The following is a 22,923-nucleotide window of genomic DNA, read 5'->3' as shown; positions in this document are numbered from 1 at the left end:
AGTTTTCTACATAATTTTTATCAAATTTATGGTAAATTTGGCTAGAAAACTATTGATACTGGGGTTACAAGCCAGGTTCTGCCCAGTAACATCCTGATGTTTTCTCCTAAACATATTTATTTCTATGGTGATTTTGAACTGTAGCTTTTCTGTGTGGTTCTAAATTTCAATCTCTCAAATAGAGCCATCCTTTCACCCAGATTTAGTGATTACGTATATAGAGCCCAAAATTTAAAACAAACAAACATAAACTAGGGAGTATAACTTATAGGCAGCAAACACATGCATATGCTTTTAAGAAATTCTGTATCTCCCTAGGTCCTCTGGAGTAAATATCAAGCAGTCCAAGCTATAAAATTGAGCTACAGGTTAACCTGGTATTTTAGTGTTACAAAAGAGTCAATGGTATTAAAAATGCCCTCTACCAACCTCTTATTTTTATGTGGCTCCAATTTCAACAAGCAGATCCCAATTAGGTAAATCTCCTAACTTCCATCATTGAGGAACCATTTGAGAGGTTACTCTAACCGCTTAGGTATAGAAGCTAAAGATCAAAAGAATTTTCATTGCTTTGTTAAGATCACACTTTAAATGACCACTTAAAAGCTGCTTCCTATGAGAAAAATAACAAGTAGACAAAAATGTTGGCTTCTGCTTCTTATGAAGAAGATGATAGCCACCCTCACAAATTCTCCTCCTAAAAACAAAGAATTTATTCAGCAAGCTAGGATTGAAAAAGCATTTATTATTGCGTGTCTATTAAATATCAGGCACTTCGCTAAATACTTTTTAATATTATCTCCTTTACTCCTAACAATAATCATACAAAGTGGATAAAATTATCCATGTTTTCAAAATTAAAAAATTGAAACCTGGAAATGTTAAATAACTTGCCCAAGACTTCTGAGCTAGCAAATGCAAAGCCAACATTCAAATCTAGGCCTGTGTGACTCCAAAGGCCATAAACGTTCCAGTTGATCATAGAAATTCTTTAACATCTACAGGTGCTGTACAAAATATAGACTAAGAAAATGGGGAAAGTATGGAGTCCTCAAAAATGAAAAATCCAAATGTTAACTTTAGTCTTTTACTTATTTAATAATACTAATAGTGGCTGGGTGTGGTGGCTCATGCCTGTAATCCCAGCACTTTGGGAGGCCCAGTCAGGTGGATCACTTGAGACCAGGAGACCAGCCTGTCCAACATGATGAAACTCCATCTCTACTAAATATACAAAAAGCAGCCAGGCATGGTAGTGCGTGACTGTAATCCCAGCTATCCAGGAGGCTGAGGCAGGAAAATCACTTGAACCCAGGAGGCAGAGGCCACAGTGAGCTGATACTGCATCGCTGCACTCCAGCCTGGAATGACAGAGAAACACTCTGTCTCAAACATAGTAGTAATTCTATAATAAGGTGAATAATAATGTTAAATAATCACTTCTTTAAAAATGATAGTCATAAGACAAAAAATGACATTTAAAAGATTTATAAGTATAAAAAATTATCTAGGAAATAAATATCCATATCTTGGGGCTCTTATAAAGAATTTTAGTGTAAGTCAAGGCACTTTGTAAGCCTCAAAAAAGTTATTTGTCCAAAGTCACGTATCTAATATGCATGGCACCTAGGGTACCAAAAAGTAGTTTCTAAATAGAAATAATTTATATTTGTATGTATTTTTATTTTACTTATTTATTTTTTTGAGATGGAGTCTCACACTGTCACCTGGACTGGAATGCAGTGGCATGATCTTGGCTCACTGCAACCTCTGGCTTTCAGGTTCAAGCAATTCTCCTGTCTCAGCCTCCAGAGTCGCTGGGATTACAGGCGCCCACAACCATGCCCAGCTATTTTGTTATATTTTTAGTAGAGATGGGGTTTCACCATGTTGGCCAGGCTGGTCTTGAACTCCTGACCTCGTGATTCACCCACCTCGGCCTCCCAAAGTGCTGGGATTATAGGCATGAGCCACCACGCCTGGCCAAAAATATGAAATATTTCATGAATTTGCATGTCATCTTGTACATTTCATCAGTCCTAACAAAGTCATTTAAATTTTTGAAAGATTAAACACACTTTTTTAAAAGTAGAGGGTGAAAATATATTCATGAGCAGAAATTGGAAGTAATGAAAATCTTGAACTAGGCTTACTAAGGCTTTCTGACTAGCTTTAAACTCTTAAATTAATGTATTAATTATACCTATCAAAGAATTTTACTCACATTTGGCTTAAAGCACATCCTTTCGCTGTACTTGTGACCACTGAACTTTTTAAAAATCAATGCTTTTAACTTCAGTAAACTTATCTGAATATTTAAAGTTGTAGTAATTTAACCCAATGAGCGGACTACACTTCTCATCTAGACAAGATTATAAGCATCAATCACAGTGAAAGATACATATAAGGCGATAGCAAAACACTTTCAATGTTAAAATCTATGTAAAAATAGCATTAATTTTTATATCATTAAAAACAATTTTATGAAAATACATTAAATAAGCCACTGTGTACAGTGGCTTACGCCTGTGATCCCAGCCCTTTGGGAGGCAAAGGCAGGTGGATCACCTGAGGTCAGGAGTTTGAGACCAGCTTGACCAACATAAAGAAAACCTGTTTCTCCTAAAAATACAAAATTAGCTGGGCATGGTGGCACATGCCTGTACTCCCAGCTACTCAGGAGGCTGAGACAGAAGAATCACTTGGACCTGGGAGGTGGAGGCTGTGGTAAGCCGAGATCGCGCCATTGCACTCTAGCCTGGGCAACAAGAGCAAAACTCCATCTCGGAGAACTCAAGATGGCTCTGTGGGAACAACCCAGGATTGAATCTCTCGGTGAATGCGTGGAGAGGTGAGTCAGGGTCGCATTTCCAGACTGATCTTTGTTGCCCACAGAACGGGGCGTGCTTGTCTGGGAGCCCTGCTGAAGGGGCAACCTGTGACTTGAGAGGGCTGAACTTGAGACTGAACGGGACTTGGACAGTGGGCCAGCCCAGGGGATTGCAGGGACACAGCATTTGGGGTAGCGCAGTGGGACAGACAAAACGGTGATTCCAAATGCTCCCGATGGAGATGGTCCCTGAAAGCGCAGCTCCGTGGGGGAGGGGTGTCCACCAATACCGAGGCAATCCACCCCTACTGAGATACACGCCCATTGCTGACGCAGCCTGCCGTTGCCAAGGCAACCGGATACAACAGAGAGACTCCACTGCAGGGCGTAGCCCGTGGCAGCAGAACAGAGACTGCAGCAGAAGGGCAGAGCCTGCAGCAACAGGGCGAACCTCACACCAGCAGGGTGGAGCCTTGGCAGGCAAATAGTGACTAGACTGCGTCCTAGCTGGGCAGGACAGCGCAACGGACATTCAAAAGCTCCAACCCCCCCAGACAAAGCATCTGAGAAAAAAAGGGTTTTTTTTTATGAGTTCTGTTGCAGCAGAATTAAACATAGCAGCCTAACAGCCCTGAATGAACAACAGAGCTCACAGCTCAGCAATTGAGCTCCTATAAAGTACAAACTGTCTCCTCAAGCAGCTCCCTGACCCCTCTATATCCAAAAGACTCACATTTGGCAGGCATCATCCTGGGACAAAGATAGCAGAAAAAGAAACTGGTAGCATCCCTCACTGTTCCGCAGCTGCTATAGGTGCACCCCAGACAAGCAGGGCCTGGAGTGGACCTCAGCAGTCGTACAGCGAAGGGGCTAGACTGGTAGAAGAAAAACCAAGTAACAGAAATACTTCATCATCAACAATCTGGGTGTCCACTCAGAGACCCAACTGAAAAGTCAGCAACTACACAGACGACAGGTGGATAAATCCACAAAGATGGGAAGAAACCAGCGCAAAGAGGAGGAAAACACCCGAAACCAGAACACCTCGCCTCCTAGAAAGGACCAAAACTCCTCACCAGCAAGGGAACAAATCTGGACAGAGAATGACTGTGACGAAATGACAGAATTAGACTTCAGAAGGTGGATAATGAGAAACTTTTGTGAGCTAAAAGAACATGTATTAAATCAATGCAAAGAAACTAAGAACCTTGAAAAAAGATATGAAAAAAGATTCGAGGAAATGATAACAAGAATGGATAACTTAGAGAGGAATATGAATGCATTAAAGGAAATGAAAAACACAATACGAGAACTTCGCGAAGCATGCACAAGTTTCAATAGCCGAATTGACCAAGCAGAAGAAAGAATATCTGAAGTCGAAGATCAACTCAATGAAATAAAACGAGAAACCAAGATCAGAGAAAAAAGCACAAAAAGGAATGAACAAAGTCTCCAAGAAATGTGGGACTATGTGAAGAGACCTAACCTATGTTTGATAGGTGTACCAGAATGAGACGAAGAGAATGAATCCAAGCTGGAAAATACTCTTCAGGATATTATCCAGGAAAATTTCCCCCACCTAGCAAGACAGGCCAACACTCAAATGCAGGAAATACAGAGAACACCACAAAGATATTCCACAAGAAGAGCAACCCCAAGGCACATAATCGTCAGATTCAACAAGGTTGAAATAAAGGAGAAAATACTACGGGCAGCCAGAGAGAAAAGTCGGGTCACCCACAAAGGGAAGCCCATCAGACTCACAGCAGATCTCTCGGCAGAAACACTACAAGCCAGAAGAGAGTGGGGGCCAATATTCAACATCCTTAAAGAAAAGAACTTTCAACCCAGAATTTCATATCCAGCCAAACTGAGCTTCAGAAGTGAAGGAAAAAAAAAATCCTTTGCGAACAAGCAAGTACTCAGAGATTTTGTCACCACCAGGCCTGCTTTACAAAGAGCTCCTGAAAGAGGCACTACACATAGAAAGGAACAACCAGTACCAGCCATTCCAAAATCACACTAAATGCTAAAGAGCATCAACATAATGAAGAATCTACAACAACTAATGGGCAAAACAGCCAGCTAGCATCAAAATGGCAGTATCAAATTCACACATAACAATATTAACCCTAAATGTAAATGGACTAAATGCACCAATCAAAAGACACAGACTGGCAAATTGGATAAAAATCCAAAACCCATCAGTGTGCTGTATCCAGGAAACCCATCTCAAATGCAAGGATACACAAAGGCTCAAAATAAAGGGATGGAGGAAGATTTACCAAGCAAATGGAGAGCATAAGAAAGCAGGAGTTGCAATTCTCATCTCTGATAAAATAGACTTTAAAGCAACAAAGATCAAAAGAGACCAAGAAGGCCATTACATAATGGTAAAAGGATCGATACAACAAGAAGAGCTAACGATCCTAAACGTATATGGACCCAATACAGGAGCACCCAGATACATAAGGCAAGTTCTTAATGACTTACAAAGAGACTTAGACTCCCACACAATAATAGTGGGAGACTTTAACACTCCACTGTCAATATTAGACAGATCAACCAGACAGAAAATCAACAAGGATATCCAGGGCTTGAACTCAGACCTGGAGCAAGCAAACCTGATAGACGTTTACAGAACTCTCCACCCCAAATCCACAGAATATACATTCTTCTCAGCACCACATCACACCTACTCTAAAATTGACCACATAATCGGAAGTAAAGCACTGCTCAGCAAATGCAAAACAACGGAAATCATAACAAACAGCCTCTCAGAGCATAGTCCAATCAAGTTAGAACTCAGAATTCAGAAACCAACCCAGAACCGCACAGCTTCATGAAAACTGAACAACTGGCTCTTGAATGTTGCTGGATAAACAACGAAATGAAGGCAGAAATAAAGAAGTTCTTCGAAACCAATGAGAACGAAGACACAACATGCCAGAATCTCTGGGACACATTTAAAGCAGTCTCTAGAGGAAAGTATATAGCAATAAGTGCCCATATGAGGAGAATGGAGAGATCCAAAATTGACACCCTATCGTCAAAATTGAAAGAGATAGAGGAGCAAGATCAAAAAAACTCAAAACCCAGCAGAAGACAAGAAATAACTAAGATCAGAGCTGAACTGAAGGAGATTGAGACACGAAAAACCCTCCAAAAAAATCAATAAATCCAAGAGCTGGTTTTTTGAAAAGATCAACAAAATAGACAGACCACTAGCCAGATTGATTAAAAAGAAAAGAGAGAACAACCAAATAGATGCAATAAAAAATGATAAAGGGGAAATCACCACAGATTCCACAGAAATTCAAACCATCATCAGAGAATATTACAGACAACTCTATGCACATAAACTAGTAAACCTGGAAGAAATGGATAAATTCCTGAACTCCTGTGTCCTCCCAAGCCTAAACCAGGAGGAAGCTGAAACTATGAATAGACCAATAACAAGGTCAGAAGTCGAGGCAGCAATTAAGAGCCTACCACTCAGAAAAAGCCCAGGTCCAGACGGGTTCACAGCCGAATTCTACCAGACACACAAAGAGGAGCTGGTACCATTCCTTCTAAAACTATTCCAAATAATCCAAAAAGAGGAAATCCTTCCCAAATCATTTTATGAGACCAACATCATCCTGATACCAAAACCCGGCAGAGACCCAACAAGAAAAGAAAACTTCAGGCCAATATCCATGATGAACATAAATACAAAAATCTTCAATAAAATATTGGCAAGCCGATTGCAACAGCAAATCAAAAAACTTATTCATCATGATCAAGTAGGATTCATCCCGGGGATGCAAGGCTGGTTCAACATACGCAAGTCTATAAACGTAATTCACCACATAAACAGAACCAAAAACAAAAACCACATGATTATCTCAATTGACGCAGAGAAGGCATTTGACAAAATTCAACAGCCCTTTATGCTAAAAACCCTCAATAAACTTGGTATCGATGGAACGTATCTCAAAGTAATAAAAGCTATTTATGACAAACCAACAGCCAATATCATACTGAATGGGCAAAAACTGGAAGCATTCCCTTTGAAATCCGGCACTAGACAAGGATGCCCTCTTTTACCACTCCTATTCAATACAGTACTGGAAGTTCTAGCCAGAGCAATCAGGCAAGAAAAAGAAATAAAGGGTATTCAAATAGGAAAGGTGGAAGCCAAATTGTCTCTATTTGCAGACGACATGATAGTATACCTAGAAGACCCCATCGCCTCAGCCCAAAAACTCCTGAAACTGATAAGCAACTTCAGCAAAGTCTCAGGATATAAAATCAATGTGCAAAAATCACAAGCATTCGTCTAAACCAATAACAGACTTAAAGGAAGCCAAATCAAGAATGAACTGCCATTCACAATTGCTACAAAAAGAATAAAATAAAATACCTTGGAATACAACTCACAAGGAACGTAAGGGACCTCTTCAAGGAGACCTACAAACCACTGCTCAACGAAATCAGAGAGGACACAAACAGATGGAGAAACATTCCATGTTCATGGTTAGGAAGAATTAATATCGTGAAAATGGTTATACTGCCCAAAATAATTTACAGAATCAATGCTATCCCCCATCAAGCTACCATTGACTTTCTTCACAGAACTGGAAAAAAACACCATGAACTTCATATGCAACCAAAAGAGAGCCCGCATAGCCAAGTCAATTCTAAGCAAAAAGAACACAGCGGGGGGCAACACCCTACTGGATTTCAAACTATACTACAAGGCTACAGTAATCAAAACAGCATGGTACTGGTACCAAAACAGAGATATAGACCAATGGAACAAACAGAGGCACCGGAGGCAACACGACATATCTACAACCATACAATCTTTGATAAACCTGACAAAAACAAGCAATGGGGAAAGGATTCCCTGTTTAACAAATGGTGTTGGAAAAACTGGCTAGCCATGTGCAGAAAGCAGAAACTGGACCCCTTCCTGACACCTTACACTAAAATTAACTCCAGATGGATTAAAGACTTAAATATAAGACCTGGCACCATAAAAACCCTAGAAGGAAATCTAGGCAAAACTATCCAGGACATAGGAGTAGGCAAGGACTTCATGAAGAAAACACCAAAAGCATTGGCAACAAAGGCAAAAATAGACAAATGGGACCTAATGAAACTCCACAGCTTCTGCACGGCAAAAGAAACAGTCACTAGAGTGAATTGGCAACCAACAGAATGGGAAAAAATTTTTGCAGTTTACCCATCTGACAAAGGGCTGATAACCAGAATTTACAAAGAACTCAAACAGATTTACAGGAAAAAAACAAACAAGCCCATTCAAAATTGGGCAAAGGATATGAACAGACACTTTACGAAAGAAGACATATATGAGGCCAAAAATCATATGAAAAAATGCTCATCGTCACTGGTCATCAGAGAGATGCAAATCAAAACCACACTGAGATACCATCTCACGCCAGTTAGAATGGCGATCATTAAAAAATCTGGAGACAACAGATGCTGGAGAGGATGTGGAGAAATAGGAACACTTTTACACTGTTGGTGGGAGTGTAAATTAGTTCAGCCATTGTGGAAGACAGTGTGGCGATTCCTCAAGGCCTTAGAAATAGAAATTCCATTTGACCCAGCAATCCCATTACTGGGTATATATCCAAAGGACTATAAATCGTTCTACTATAAGGACACATGCACACGAATGTTCATTGCAGCACTGTTTACAATAGCAAAGACCTGGAATCAACCCAAATGCCCATTGATAATAGACTGGATTGGAAAAATGTGGCACATATACACCATGGAATATTATGCAGCAATCAGAAATGATGAGTTTGTGTCGTTTGTAGGGACATGGATGAATCTGGAGAACATCATTCTCAGCAAACTGACACAAGAACAGAAAATGAAACACTGCATATTCTCACTCATAGGCAGGTGATGAAAAATGAGAGCACGTGGACACAGGGAGGGGAGTACTAAACACTGGGGTCTATTGGGGGGAAAAGGGGAGGGCCAGTGGGAGGGGGAGGTGGGGAGGGATAGCCTGGGGAGAAATGCCAAATGTGGGTGAAGGGGAGAAAGGAAGCAAAACACACTGCCATGTGTGTACCTACGCAACTGTCTTGCATGTTCTGCTCATGTACCCCAAAACCTAAAATGCAATAAAAAATTTAAAAAAAAAAAAAAAGAAAGAAAATACATTAAATAAGCCTACATACCTGGTATTTAGATGAGGTTCTAGTATTTCCCGAACATGCTCAGGAAATCTCCTCCACAATTGGTGACCTGGGCCATTGGTCTCCATCTCTCTACAGTCATAAATAGAAAGCAACTCCTACAAATGTATATTTTATATTTGTAAGTCAGATGTAAAGTAAAGCAGTTAACCCTTTGTATTTGTCAATGTTCTACATATTTTAGTTATAAAAATACAGCCATAACTCATTTTATTGCATTTTGGTTTATTTGTGCTTCACAGATACTGGGTTTTTTGTTTTGTTCTATTTTGTTTTTTGTCTGTTTGTTCTTTTAGAAATATAAGGTTTGTGGCCACTATGCATGGAGTAAATCTATCAGTGCCATTCTTCTAACACATATGCTCACTTCATGTCTCTGTGTCTCATTTTGGTAATTCTCAAAATATTTCGAACTTTTTCATTATTACTGTATCTGTTATAGTGATATATGATCAGTGATCTTTGATGTTACCACAGTAATTGCTTTGGGGCTCCACAACCTGTGCCTATATAAGTCAGTGAACCTAATCAATAAATGTGGTGTGTGTTCCGACCAGTCCACTGACCAGCTGTTCTGTCCCTCTTCCTCTCCTTAGGACTGCATATCCCCAAAGACTTAGAGTCCACTATAGGGTTATTAATTTCAACAATATTGAAATTAAGCCAGTTAATAACCCTATAGTAGACTCTAAGCATTCATATGAAAGGAAGAATCACACATCTCTCACTTTAAATCAAAAGCTACAAATGACTAAGCTTAGTCAAGAAGGCATGTCAACAACCTAGACAGACCAAAAGCTAGGTGTCTTGCACCAAACAGCCAAGTATGAATGCAAAGAAAACGTTCTTGAAGGAAATTAAAAGTGCTACTCCAATGAATACTTCAATAGTCTTATTGCTGATAAAGAGAAAGTTTTAGTGGTTTGGATAGAAGATGAAACTAGCCACAACATTCCCTTAAGCCAAAGCCTAATCCAAAGAAAAGCCCCCATTCTCTTCAATTCTATGAAATCTGAGAGAGGAGAAGTTGCAGAAAAAAAGTCTTAAGTGGGCCGGGCGCAGTGGCTCAAGCCTGTAATACCAGCACTTTGGGAGGCCGAGGTGGGTGGATCACGAGGTCAAGAGATCGAGACCATCCTGGTCAACATGGTGAAACCCCGTCTCTACTAAAAATACAAAAAATTAGCTGGGCATGGTGGCGCGTGCCTGTAATCCCAGCTACTCGTGAGGCTGAGGCAGGAGAATTGCCTGAACCCGGGAGGCGGAGGTTGCGGTGAGCCGAGATCGTGCCATTGCACTCCAGCCTGGGTAACAAGAGCGAAACTCCGTCTCAAAAAAAAAAAAGTCTTAAGTGTTACGACTCAAGAGGCACTTCTGAAAAAATAAAATACAAAAAGTCTGAAGCAAACAGAGGTTGGTTCATGAGATTTAAGGAAAAGAAACTGTCTCTATAACATGAAAGTGCAAGGTGAAGAAGCAACTATCGATAGAAAAGCTACAGTGAGTTATCCAGAAGATCCAGCGAAAATTGTTCTATTCTGTTAGAAGAAAATACTATCCAGGACTTTCACAGCTATAGAGGAAAGGTCAATATCTGGCTTCAAACCTTCAAAGGACTGGTAAATAACTCTAGTTAGGGGCTAACACAACTGGTGACTTTAAACTGAAGCCAATGCTCATTGACAATTCCATACATGCTAGTGCTATTAGGAATTAGGCTAAATCTAAATATACACATCTACTACATACACATACAAACTGAAAATTAGAACAATAAAAGTAAAAAAAATAAAAAACAAAAAATTTTGTGAAATCTACTCTGCCTGTGTTGTATAAATGCAGTGACAAAGCCTGAATGACAATACATCTGTTTACAGCATGGTTTACTGAATATTTTAAGCTCACTGTTGAGACCTATTGGTTATAATAAAAGATTCCTTTCCAAATATTACATTGACAATGTACCTGTCACCTGGGAGTGCTGATGGAGCTGTACACGGATATTAATGTTGTTTTCGTGCCTGCTAACACAACATCCATTTTGCAGCCCATAGATAGAGGAGTACCTTTTTTTTTTTTTTTTGAGACAGAGTCTAGCTCTGTTGCCCAGATTGGAGAGTGCAGTGGCGCAATTTTGGCTCACTGAAACCTCCGCCACCCAGGTTCAAGCAATTCCCCTACCTAAGCCTCCCAAGTAGCTGGGATTACAGGCGCCCGCCACCACATCTGGCTAATTTTTGTATTTTTAGTAGAGATGGGGTTTTGCTGTGTTGGCCAGGCTAGTCTTGAACTCCTGACCTTGTGATCCACTCACCTTGGTCTCCCAAAGTGCTGGGATTACAGGCATGAGCCACCGTGCCCAGCCTCAAGGAGTAATTTTGACTTTCAAGTTTTATTACTTAAGAAATGCATTTTATAAGGTTATAGCAACCACAGATAATAATTCCTCTAATAGATCTGGGCACGGTAAACCGAAAACCTTCTGAAAAGGATTCACTACTCTAGATGTCATTAAGAACATTCATGATTCATGGGAAGTCAAAATATCTATCAACATTAACAGGAGTTTGAAAGAAGTTGATTCTAACCCCTCCTGGATAACTTTGAGAGGTTCAAACCTTCAGTGGAGGAAGTAACTACAGATGTGATGAAAACAGCAAGAAAACTAGTGTCAGAAGTGGAGCCTGAAGATAGGATTATTACAGCCTTCTCATGATGAAACCTGAATGGATGAGGAGTCACTTTATATAACTAAAGAAAGTGATTTCTGGAGATGGAACTACTGTGGTTCCACTCAAGATGCTGTGAACACTGTCCAAGTGACAACAAAGGATTTAGAACATTACATAAACTTAATTGATTACGCAGTGCCAAGGTTTGAGAGGACTCATTCAAATTCTGAAAGAAGTTCTACTGTGGAGAAAATGGTATCAAACAGCATCACATGCTACAGAGAAACCTTTCATGAAAGGCAACTGATGTGGTAAACTTCAATGTTGCCTGATTTTTTAAAGAAACTGCCACAGCCATCCCAACCTTCAGCAACCTTCCCCTAAATTAATCAGCAGCCATGCACACTGAAGCAGAATCCTCCACCAGCAAAACCATTATGACTTGCTGAAAGCTCAGAGGAGGATTAGCATTTTTTAGAAACAAAAGATTTTTAAATGAAAGCATTTCCATTGGTTTTTAGATATGCTATTGCACACCCAACAGACTATATAGTATAGTGTAAACATAATGTTAACATGTACTGGGAAACTGAATAATTCACATAACTAGCTTAATAGAGATACTTGCTTTATTGTGGTGATCTAGAACTGAACCCATACTATCTCTGAGTTATGCTTGTACATAGAAAAATAAACAGAATTTTATAGTTTTAGAGCTGTGAACTTCCTTAGGACATTTATTTCAATGCCTACGATTTAAGTAACTCACTTAGGTCACAAAGCTGAGGCAGTAGTATATATCTGTATATACATACAACAATTTTAAAGAATCTATACCTATAATAATATGTTAAGAGGTATGCTTCTATATGCTAAAATGTTTATCATGGACTTGTATAACTTTGATAAAAGTGAGAATTCAAACAAATAGGAGGAGTTTCACAAGTATAGAATTCACAATTTTCTTATTTGAATTAAACAATTTAAAGTCAGTAATGACTATATCCATTCTTACCTGAATGGCATAAGCAGCTGAATCTTGAGCTCGGCTATTATCAGCATATGCAAGGTAAGCTCTTGTTAGCTCCATCAATAATCCATAGGCAAAGCTTAAATCTTCTACTCCAGTCTCAATTAGAAAAATAAAAGAAAATTCCAGGATAACTGGTATAAATTTTCTCAAGGTGTATCATTTCTTTCATGGTGAATTTAACTTAACTGCCTAAGTGAATTTAACTTAGGCAAAGGAAAGGACAGTGAGGTCAAACTAAGTTTGGTATCAAGACTAAAATATAATCTGTAGCTAAGAAGCCAAAAGGTCAAGCTTTTTAAGCTATTTCTAAAGTGTACAAAAAATTATTCAACTTTTCCATAGTTCCGACAATTTGCGTTATTTGTTTTTTAACCGTTAGAAAAGCAAAATGTAGGCCAGGCATGGTGGCTCACGCTCATAATTCCAGTACTTTGGGAGGCCAAGGCAGACAGATCATGAGGTCAGGGGTTCGAGACCAGACTGGCCAAAACGGTAAAACCCTGTCTCAACTAAAAATACAAAAATTATCCAGACATGGTGGCATTGTGCCTGTAATCCCAGCTAAGGAGGCTAAGGCAGGAGAACCACTTGAATCCAGGAGGCAGAGGTTACAGTGAGCCGAGATCACACCAGTGCACTCCAGCCTAGGTGACAGAACGAGACTCTGTCTCACACACACACACATACTCAAAAGCAAAATGTATATACAGCATCCACTAAATTGCATTCTGTAGAGCCCAAGAGTCACTTGAGAAACTCTAAGAAATAATTTTAATATACCCATATATTGTATGCTATTGGAATTTAATTCTTAAGAGATTCACAATACACACAGATACATTAAAAGTCACTTAAAAAAAAAGTCACCTTTAATTTTGTTCTATATGGATTTCCCAAATTCATTTAACTACAAAACATTTTTTTTTTTTTGAGACTGAGTTTCGCTCTTGTTACTCAGGCTGGAGTGCGATGGCGCGATCTCAGCTCACCGCAACCTCCGCCTCCTGGGTTCAGGCAATTCTCCTGCCTCAGCCTCCTGAGTAGCTGGGACTACAGGCACATGCCACCATGCCCAGCTAATTTTTAGTAGAGACAGAGTTTCACCATGTTGACCAGGATGGTCTCGATCTCTTGACCTCGTGATCCACCGGCCTCGGCCTCCCAAAGTGCTGGGATTACAGGCGTGAGCCACTGCGCCTGGCCGACTACAAAACATTTTTATACACACACTTTTGTAATATCCTGGATACTAGTTTTCCATGGAAACACTAGCAATCATGTTTAAAAAGTAATATTTAAAGAACTGATTAGGCTTTAAGTATTGTCATTATTATGTTCTTTATTTACAAGAATACAACACCCCAGGTGGGGCTCAAACTTTATTGCTTTTGGCTAAAGGTTTCTGCAATAGTATTAAGAAATAAACTCCAACTTTAATTAATTGTCTGGTTCCAGGTCAAGCTGTCAATAAGGCAAATCTGAATAGTTCTTTATAAATAAAGTATATAAACCTCAATAGGACAGAGAACTCTTTTGTCATTCCAAATTTCCACTACTTACCACAAATGTAAAATCTTTTCCTTGAGTTTCAGTTGTAGAAAAATCTAATCGACCTGGATCTATCGCCCCCAACTCCCCTAAACATTCCCCACAGAGCAACCGAGCTTGAGAGTTTGCATCTTGGCAACCTTTCAAAAGCACTGTCACCAACTGTGAGATAACAGGTTCTACTGTTTCACTGTCTGTTGCATACTTTATCAGTTTTTCCTAAAACAAAAGTAGAAAGAAAATTTAAACATAGTTTCTACAAACTAGTATATTTTCCTTTACTAGGAAGGTTAAAAAGATTAAGGAATATCTAACATAAATATTGACAAAATTAAATTTTTATATCTGCAATCTTTTCAGCTAGTTTTTGATGAGTTCACATAATATAGTTCACAATATGTTCTGTAAAATTAGAATCATTAAATGTTTGAAAGTCTTTAATCATTAATCCATTAAACAAGCATTACTGTGTATTATATCAGTATATAAAAAAATCAGTAAAACAAGTCTTAACAAGTTCACAGTCTAAAAGGAAAACAACTAAAATATCATATTATATGTACAATAACATTTATATAGCAAAGAAGCAATGAAGAAGATAAAAAGCGAGTAACTTTGAAAGCACAGTGGACAAATATTTCAGTAGACAGTGAAATAGGAAGAACTATTAGTTAAAACAAGAAGTTTGAAAAGTGTATAAAAACTAGTAAAGGAAAAGAAGATATAGAAAGGGGTTCTGTGAGGATGGAGAAAAAGAAATAGGAAGAAAGGCAGCCTAATGATAAATATTTTAATTCTAAGTCTTTTTTCAGCTATCTCTTCAGGATGCTGTAATAAATAAAATGTTAAGTAAGAAACTATTCTCAAGCCAGTGAAGATTGAGATATCCTACTTGTGTGATTACTTTAGAACTACTTCATTTATATTATTTTTCTTTCTAGTAAAAGTAAAGCATATAGAAGCATCTCAAACTCCATGTGAGAAATGTAATGAGTAATACAAATTAGAGTAATATATTCAAAAGAAAAATGAAAAGACACTTATTCTTATCCAGAATCTTCAATAGCTGATTTCTTAAATAACATTACAGGTTAATTCAGCTGTAAAGACACACACACACACACACATATGCTGGTAGTCAGTTAAAAGTAAAACTCAGATAAGAAGTGTCACTTATTATCATATACTAAATGTTCATATATACTTGGGTCTATTTCTAGACCTTCTATTCTTTCCCACTAGTCCAGTTACTCATACACCAGTTATCTCTTTGTTATCATTATAATATACAAAAAGTATATTAATGTTTGGTTGGGCTACTATATTCTCATAATCTTTTTTTTCAGAGGGGGAGTTTACTATTTTTACATGTTTATTTTTCCATATAAACATTATTATAAACCTCCTACAGTTAAAAAAAAAACTTTGATGGCACTTCCATTGGGGTTGCATTACATTAATTAACCTAAGGAGAACTGAAATCATAAAATTGAATCAACCTACCCAATAATAAAGGATTGATATAGTTTAGGTATCTGTTCCCTCCAAATCTCTTATTGAACTGTGATCCCCAGTGTTGGAGGTGAGACCTGGTGGCAGGTGTTTGGGTTACGTGGGTGGATCTCTCATGAATGGCTTGGTGCCATCCCTGTGGTAATAAATGAGTTTATTAGTTCAGGTGTAAGCTGGGCTCCATTAGTTCAGGTGAGAAATGGTTATTTAAGAGTGTGGCTCTCCTGCCATCACTTTGCTGCTCCCTCTCTCATCATGAGATATGCCAACTCCCCTTACCCTTCTGCTATGAGTAAAAGCTCACGCTTGCTGAAACCCTCACCAGAAGCAGAAGCTGGCACCATGCATCCTGTATAGGCTGCAGAACCATAAGCCAAATAAACCTCTTCTTTTTAGTAAATTACCCAGCCTCAGGGTAATTTATTATAATTCCTTTATAGCAAAGCAAACAGACTAAAACAGTGATGATTTCCATTTAGTTAAATCTATTACCTATTACCCTTTTGTGTCTTTCAGAAGTGTTTTAAAATCTTCCTCTTGTTGGTTTATGCATTTCTTGATTATTCTCAACTATCTTGTTTTCCTGTTGCTATCGTATATGGGATGTTCCAAAAATTTTTCTACCTGGTTACTGCTTCTTATATGAAAATTATTAATTTTTATGTTAAATTTGTATCCCCTACTTTACTGGATTCATGTTTTATCAGTGATTCTCTATAATTTCCAAAGTATATTAGCATAAAAAACAAAAATAGTTTTACATCTTTTCCAATTCTTAAGTCTCTGATTAGCATATCATCTGTAAATATTTATATCTTTTCCAATTCTTATGTCTCTGATTGCTTTCCTTTGCCTAAATTCCTTAGCCAATATCAGCAACTGAATGTTAAATGGTGCAGATAACAGGAAACCTTGCTTTCAGTGGGAATGTTTCTTGTTTCCCATTAAGTATGTGTATATGTGTATGTGTAATGCGTTCCATTATGTGTGTATGTATACACATAGATAAAAATGCATATATATGGACACATTTATTATATATTAAGTTAATATTCATCAATTTCTGTTTTCTTGAGTGTTTTCATTTGAAGAAGGGGATAAAATTTGTCAAAGTCTATTTGGCATCTACAGAAACAGCATGATTTTCTCTTTAGATATATTAATATAGTGAATTATATTCATGAATTGCTAAGTATTAACTACCTTTGTAGTACTGGAATAAAATGTAGCTGGTCATGGGGTAATGTGGGTTTTTTGTTTTTTCTTTTTTCTTTTTTTTTGAGACACAGTCTTGCTCTGTTGCCCTGGCTGGAATGCAGTGGCATAATCTTGGCTCACTGCAGCCTCAAACTTCCCAGGCATAGCAGTATGAGCTTGACTTGGGACATTCTTGCTCGGTGTGGGGTGGGGCGTCTGCCATTGCTGAGGCTCCGGTAGGCAGTTTAAACCTCACCTGAGTAAACAAAGTCACAAGGAAGTTTACACAGCGACTAGGCAGAGCACACTGGAGCTCAGCAAGGCCTCTGCAGGCAGAATATATCACTAGACTCCCTCCTTGCTGGGCAGGGCATCTCTGAAAAAAGGCAGCAGCCAGTCAGGGACTTATAAGTAAAGCCCCACCTTCCTGGGACAGAGCCCTGGGAAAAAAGGCAGTTGTGGGTACAGCTTCAGCAAACAACCATCCCTGCCTGACAGCCTTGAAGACAGCAGCAGATCTCCCAGCACAGCATTCGAGCTCTGATAAGTGACAGACTGCCTCCATGACCCCCATGTGTCCCCCTATATCCTGTGTATCCTCCCAGCATAGGCTGACAGATACCTTGTACAGGAGAGCTCTGGCTGGCATCTAGTGGGTACCCTTCTGGGATAAAGCTACCACATGAAGGAAAGGCAGCAATCTTTGCTGTTCTGCAGGTGATTCCCAGGCAAGCAGGGTGTGGAGCAGACCTCCAGCAAACTCCAGCCAACCTATAGCTGAGAGGCCTGACAATTAGAAGGAAAACTAACAAACAGAAAGAAATAGTTTCAACATCAACAGAAAGGATGTCCACTCAGAGACCCCATCCAAAGGTCACCAACTTCAAAGGCCAAAGGTAGACAAATCCATGAAGATGGGAAGAAACCAGTGCAAAAGGGATAAAAATTCCAAAAACCAGAATGCCTTTTCTCCTCCAGGGTATTAAACCTCCTCACCAGGAAAGGAACTAAACTGGACAGAGAATGAGTTTGACAAATTGACAGAAGCAAGCTTCAGAAGGTAGGTGATAACAAACTTCTCCGAGCTAAAGGAACATGTTCTAACACAATGCAAGGAAGCTAAGAACGTTGAAAAAAAGTAGCATGAAATGCTAACTGAAATAACCAGCACAGAGAAGAACATAAATGACCTGATGGAGCTGAAAAACACAGCACAAGAACTTCATGAAGCATATACAAGTTTCAATAGCCAAATCGATCAAGCAGAAGAAAGGATATCAGAGACTGAAGATCAACTCAGTGAAATAAAGTGGGAAGGCAAGATTAGAGAGAGTGAAAAGGAATGAACAAAGCCTCTAAGAAACATGGGATTATGTGAAAAGACCAAATCTACATTTGATCAGTATACCTGAAAGTGACAGAGAGAATGAAACCAAGTTGGAAAACACTCTTCAAGAAATTATCCACGAGAACTTCCCCAACCTAGCAAGGCAGGCTGACATTCAAATTCAGGAAATACAGAGAACACCACAAAGATATTCCTCGAGAAGAGCAACCTCAAGACACATAATTGTCTGATTCACCTGGGTTGAAATGAAGGAAAACATGCTAAGGGCAGCCAGAGAGAAAGGTTGGGTTACCCACAAAGGGAAGCCCATCAGACTCACAGCGGATCTCTTGGCAGAAAGCCAACAAGTCAGAAGAGAGTAGGGGCCAATATTCAACATCCTTAAAGAAAAGAATTTTCAGCCTAGAATTTCATATCCAGCCAAACTAAGCTTCAGAAGCAAAGAAGAAACAAAATCCTTTACAGACAAGCAACTGCTAAGAGACTTTGTCACCACCAGGCCTGCCTTACAAGAGCTCCTGAAGAAAGCACTAAACATGGAAAGGAACAACTAGTACCAGACACTGCAAAAACATACCAAATTGTAAAGACCGTCAACACTTTGCAGAAACTGCATTAACTAATGAGCTAAACAACCAGTTAGCATCAAAATGGCAGGATCAAATTCACACATAATATATTAACCTTAAATGTAAATGGGCTAAATGCCCCAATTAAAAGACACAGACTGGCAAACTGGATAAAGAGTGAAGACCCATCGTGTGCTGTATTCAGGAGACCCAACTCACGTGCAAAGACACACACAGGCTCAAAATAAAGGGATGGAAGAAGATTTACCAAGCAAATGGAGAGCAAAATAAAGCAGGGTTCGCAATCCTAGTCTCTGATAAAACAGACTTTAAACCAAAAAAGACCAAGAGACAAAAGGCATTACACAATGGTAAAGGGATCAACACAACAAGAAGAGCTAACTGTACTAAATATGTATGCATCTAAGACAGGAGCACCCAGATACATAAAGCAAGTTCTTTCTTTTTTTTTTTTTTAAGACAGAATCTTGCTTTGTCACCAGGCTGGAGTGCAGTGACGTGATTTCAGCTCATTGCAACCTCTGCCTCCCAGGTTCAAGGAATTCTCCTGCTGTAGCCTCCTGAGTAGCTGGGACTACAGATGTGTGCCACCACACCCAGCTAATTTTTTGCAATTTTTTTAGTAGAGACGAGGTTTCATCATGTTGGCCAGGATGGTCTCAATCTCTTGACTTCATGATCCACCTGCCTTGGCCTCCCAAAGTGCTGGGATTATGGCCAGTCACCATGCCTGGCCTATAAAGCAAGTTGCTGAAGACCTACAAAGAGACTTAGTCTCCCACACAATAATAGTGGGAGACTTTAACACTCCACTGTCAATATTAGATGAATGAGACAGAAAATTAACAATAATATCCAGGATTTGAACTCAGATCTGGACCAAGTGGACCTAATAGACATCTACAGAACCCTCCATGCCAAATCCACAGAATATACATTCTTCTCAGCACTACATCACACTTATTATAAAATTGACCTCATAATTAGAAAACGTTCCTCAGCAAATGCAAGAGAACGGAAATCATAACATTCTTTCAGACCACAATGCAAACAAATTAGAATTTAGGATTAAGAGACTCACTCAAAACCACACAATTACCTGGAAACTGAACAACCTGCTCCTGAATGACTACTGGATAAATAATGACATGAAGGCAGAAATAAAGATGTTCTCTGAAACCAATGAGAATGAAGATACAACGTACCAGAATCTCTGGGACACATTTAAAGCAGTGTTGAGAGGGAAATTTATAGCACTTAAATGCCCACAAGAAAAACCAGGAAAGATCTAAAATTGACACCCTAACGATTAAAAGAACTAGAGGAGCAAGATCAAACAAATTCAAAAGCTAGCAGAAGACAAGAAATAACTAAGGTTAAGAGCAGAATACTGAAGGAGAAAAAGACACACACACACACAAAAAAACCCTTCGAAAAAATCAATGACTCCAGGAGCTGGTTTTTTGAAAAGATCAATAAAATAGATAGACTGCTAGCCAGACTAATAAAGAAGAAAAGAGAGAAGAATCAAATAGATGCAATAAAAAATGATAAAGGGCTATCACCACTGAAGCCACAGAAATACAAACTACCAATCAGAGAATACTATAAACACATCTATGCAAATAAACCAGAAAATCAAGAAGAAATGGACAAGTTCCTGGACACTTACACCCTCCCAAGACTAAACCAGAAGAAGTCGAATCCCTGAATAGACCAATAACAGGTCTGAAATTGAGGCAGCAATTAATAGCCTACCAACCAAAAAAAGTCCAGGACCAGTTAGATTCATGGCTGAATTCTACCAGAGATACATAGAGTAGCTGGTACCATTCCTTCTGAAACTATTTCAAACAATATAAGAAGAGGGAATCCTCCCTAACTCATTTTATGAGACCAACATCATCCTGATACTAAAACCTAGCACAGCCAAAACTAAAAAGGAAAATTTCAGGCCTATATCCATGATGAACATCAATGTGAAAATCCTCAATAAAATACTGGCAGCAAACAGATTGCAACAGCACACATCAAAAAGCTTATCCATCACCATCAAGTTGGCTTCATCCCTGGGATGTAAGGCTGGTTCAACATACGCAAATCAATAAACATAACCCATTACCTATATAGAACCAAAGACAAAAATCACATTATTATCTCAATAGATGCAGAGAAGGCCTTCGACAAAATTCACCAGCCCTCCATGCTAAAAATAAACTAGGTATTGATGGAATGTATCTCAAGTAATAAAAACTATTCATGACAAACCCACAGCCAATATCATACTGAATAGGAAAGAACTGGAAGGATTCCCTTCGAAAACTGGCACAAGACAAGGATGCCCTCTCTCACCACTCCTATTCAACACAGTATTGGAAGTTCTGGCCAGGGCAATCAGGCAAGAAAAAGAAATAAAGGTATTCAAATAGGAAAAGAGGAAGTCAAATTGTCTCTATTTGCAGATGACATGACTGTATATTTAGAAGATCCCATTGTCTCAGCCCAAAATCTCCTTAAGCTGATAAGCAACTTCAGCAAAGTCTCAGGATATAAAATCAATGTGCAAAAATCACAAGCATTCCTATACAACAATAACAGACTAACAGCCAAATAATGAGTGAATTCCCATTCACAACTGCTACAAAGAGAATAAAATACCTATGAATACAACTAACAAGGGATGTGAAGGACCTCTTCAAGGAGAACTACAAGCCACTGCTCAAGGAAATAAGAGAGGACACAAACAGATGGAAAAACATTCCATGCTCACAGTTAAGAAAAATCAGTATCGTGAAAATGGCCATAGTGCCTTAAGTAATTTAGATTCAGTGCTATCCCTATGAAGCTACCATTGACTTTCTTCACAGAATTGGAAAAAAAAACACCTTAAATTTCACATGGAACCAAAAAAGAGCCCACATAGCTAAAACAATACCAAGAAAAAAAAAAAAAAAAAAAAAAAAAAAAAAACACCACAAAGCTGGAGGCATCACGCTACCTGACTTCAAACTATACTACAAGGCTATAGTAATCAAAACAGCATGGTACTGGTACCAAAACAGAGATATAGACCAGTGGAACAGAACAGAGGCCTCAGAAGTAACACCACACATCTACAACCATCTGATCTTTGTCAAACCTGAAAGAAACAAGCAATGGGGAAAGAATTCCCTATTTAATAAATGGTGCTGGGAAAACTGGCTAGCCATATGCAGAAAGCTGAAACTGGATCCTTTCCTTATACCTTATACAAAAATTAACTCCAGATGGATTAAAGATTTAAACATAAGACCTAACACCATAAAAACCCTAGAGGAAAACCTAGGCCATATCATCCAGGACAAAGGCATGGGCAAGGACTTCATGACTAAAACACGAAAAGCAATAGCAACAAAAGCCAAAATTGACAAATGGGACCTAATTAAACTAAAAAGCTTCTGCACAGCAAAGGAAAATACCATTAGAGTGAACTGGCAACCAAGAGAATGGCAAAAAATTTTTGCAATCCACCCATCTGATAAAGGGCTAATATCCAGAATCTACGGATAATTTAAATAAATTTACAAGAAAAAAACAACCCCATCAAAAAGTGGGTGAAGGATATGAACAGACACTTCTCAAAAGAAGACATTTATGCTGCCAACAAACATATGAAAAAAAGCTCATCATCACTGGTCATTAGAGAAATGCAAACCAAAACCACATTGAGATACCATCTCATGCCAGTTAGAATGGCAATCATTAAAAATCAGCAGATGACAGATGCTGGAGGGGATGTAGCAAAATAGGAATGCTTTTACACTGTTGGTGGGAGTGTAAATTACTTTAACCATTGTAGAAGACGGTGTGGCAAATCCTTACAGATCTAGAATTAGAAATACCATTTGACCCAGCAATCCCATTACTGAGTATATACCCAAAGGATTATAAACCATTCTATTATAAAGACACATATACTATGTTCACTGC

At 38.8% G+C, this 22,923-nt stretch overlaps 1 protein-coding gene across 5 annotated transcripts in view; it reads right to left on the bottom strand.

The window, feature by feature from the left end:
* The window catches only part of ATR (ATR checkpoint kinase), a 129,499-nt gene that overhangs the window by 55,165 nt on the left and 51,411 nt on the right, over window positions 1-22,923 (bottom strand). For all 5 annotated transcript variants that reach the window (XR_013528590.1, XM_035278080.3, XM_035278081.3 and 2 more), the window contains 3 exons: window positions 14,320-14,526; window positions 12,742-12,855; window positions 9,037-9,152 (listed from right to left, as the gene is read on the bottom strand). Coding sequence is in view for 4 of the 5 variants with exons in the window: in XM_035278080.3 (XP_035133971.3) it covers window positions 9,037-9,152; window positions 12,742-12,855; window positions 14,320-14,526 (437 nt within the window). In the remaining variant the exon portion in view is untranslated. The remainder of the gene's footprint in view (window positions 1-9,036; window positions 9,153-12,741; window positions 12,856-14,319; window positions 14,527-22,923) is intronic.

The sequence above is a fragment of the Callithrix jacchus genome, chromosome 17 (genome assembly GCF_049354715.1).
Source record: "Callithrix jacchus isolate 240 chromosome 17, calJac240_pri, whole genome shotgun sequence".
Lineage (NCBI taxonomy): Eukaryota > Metazoa > Chordata > Mammalia > Primates > Cebidae > Callithrix > Callithrix jacchus.
The sequence above is the reverse complement of the archived record's forward strand: the minus strand, read 5'-3'. Positions and strand labels throughout refer to the sequence as shown.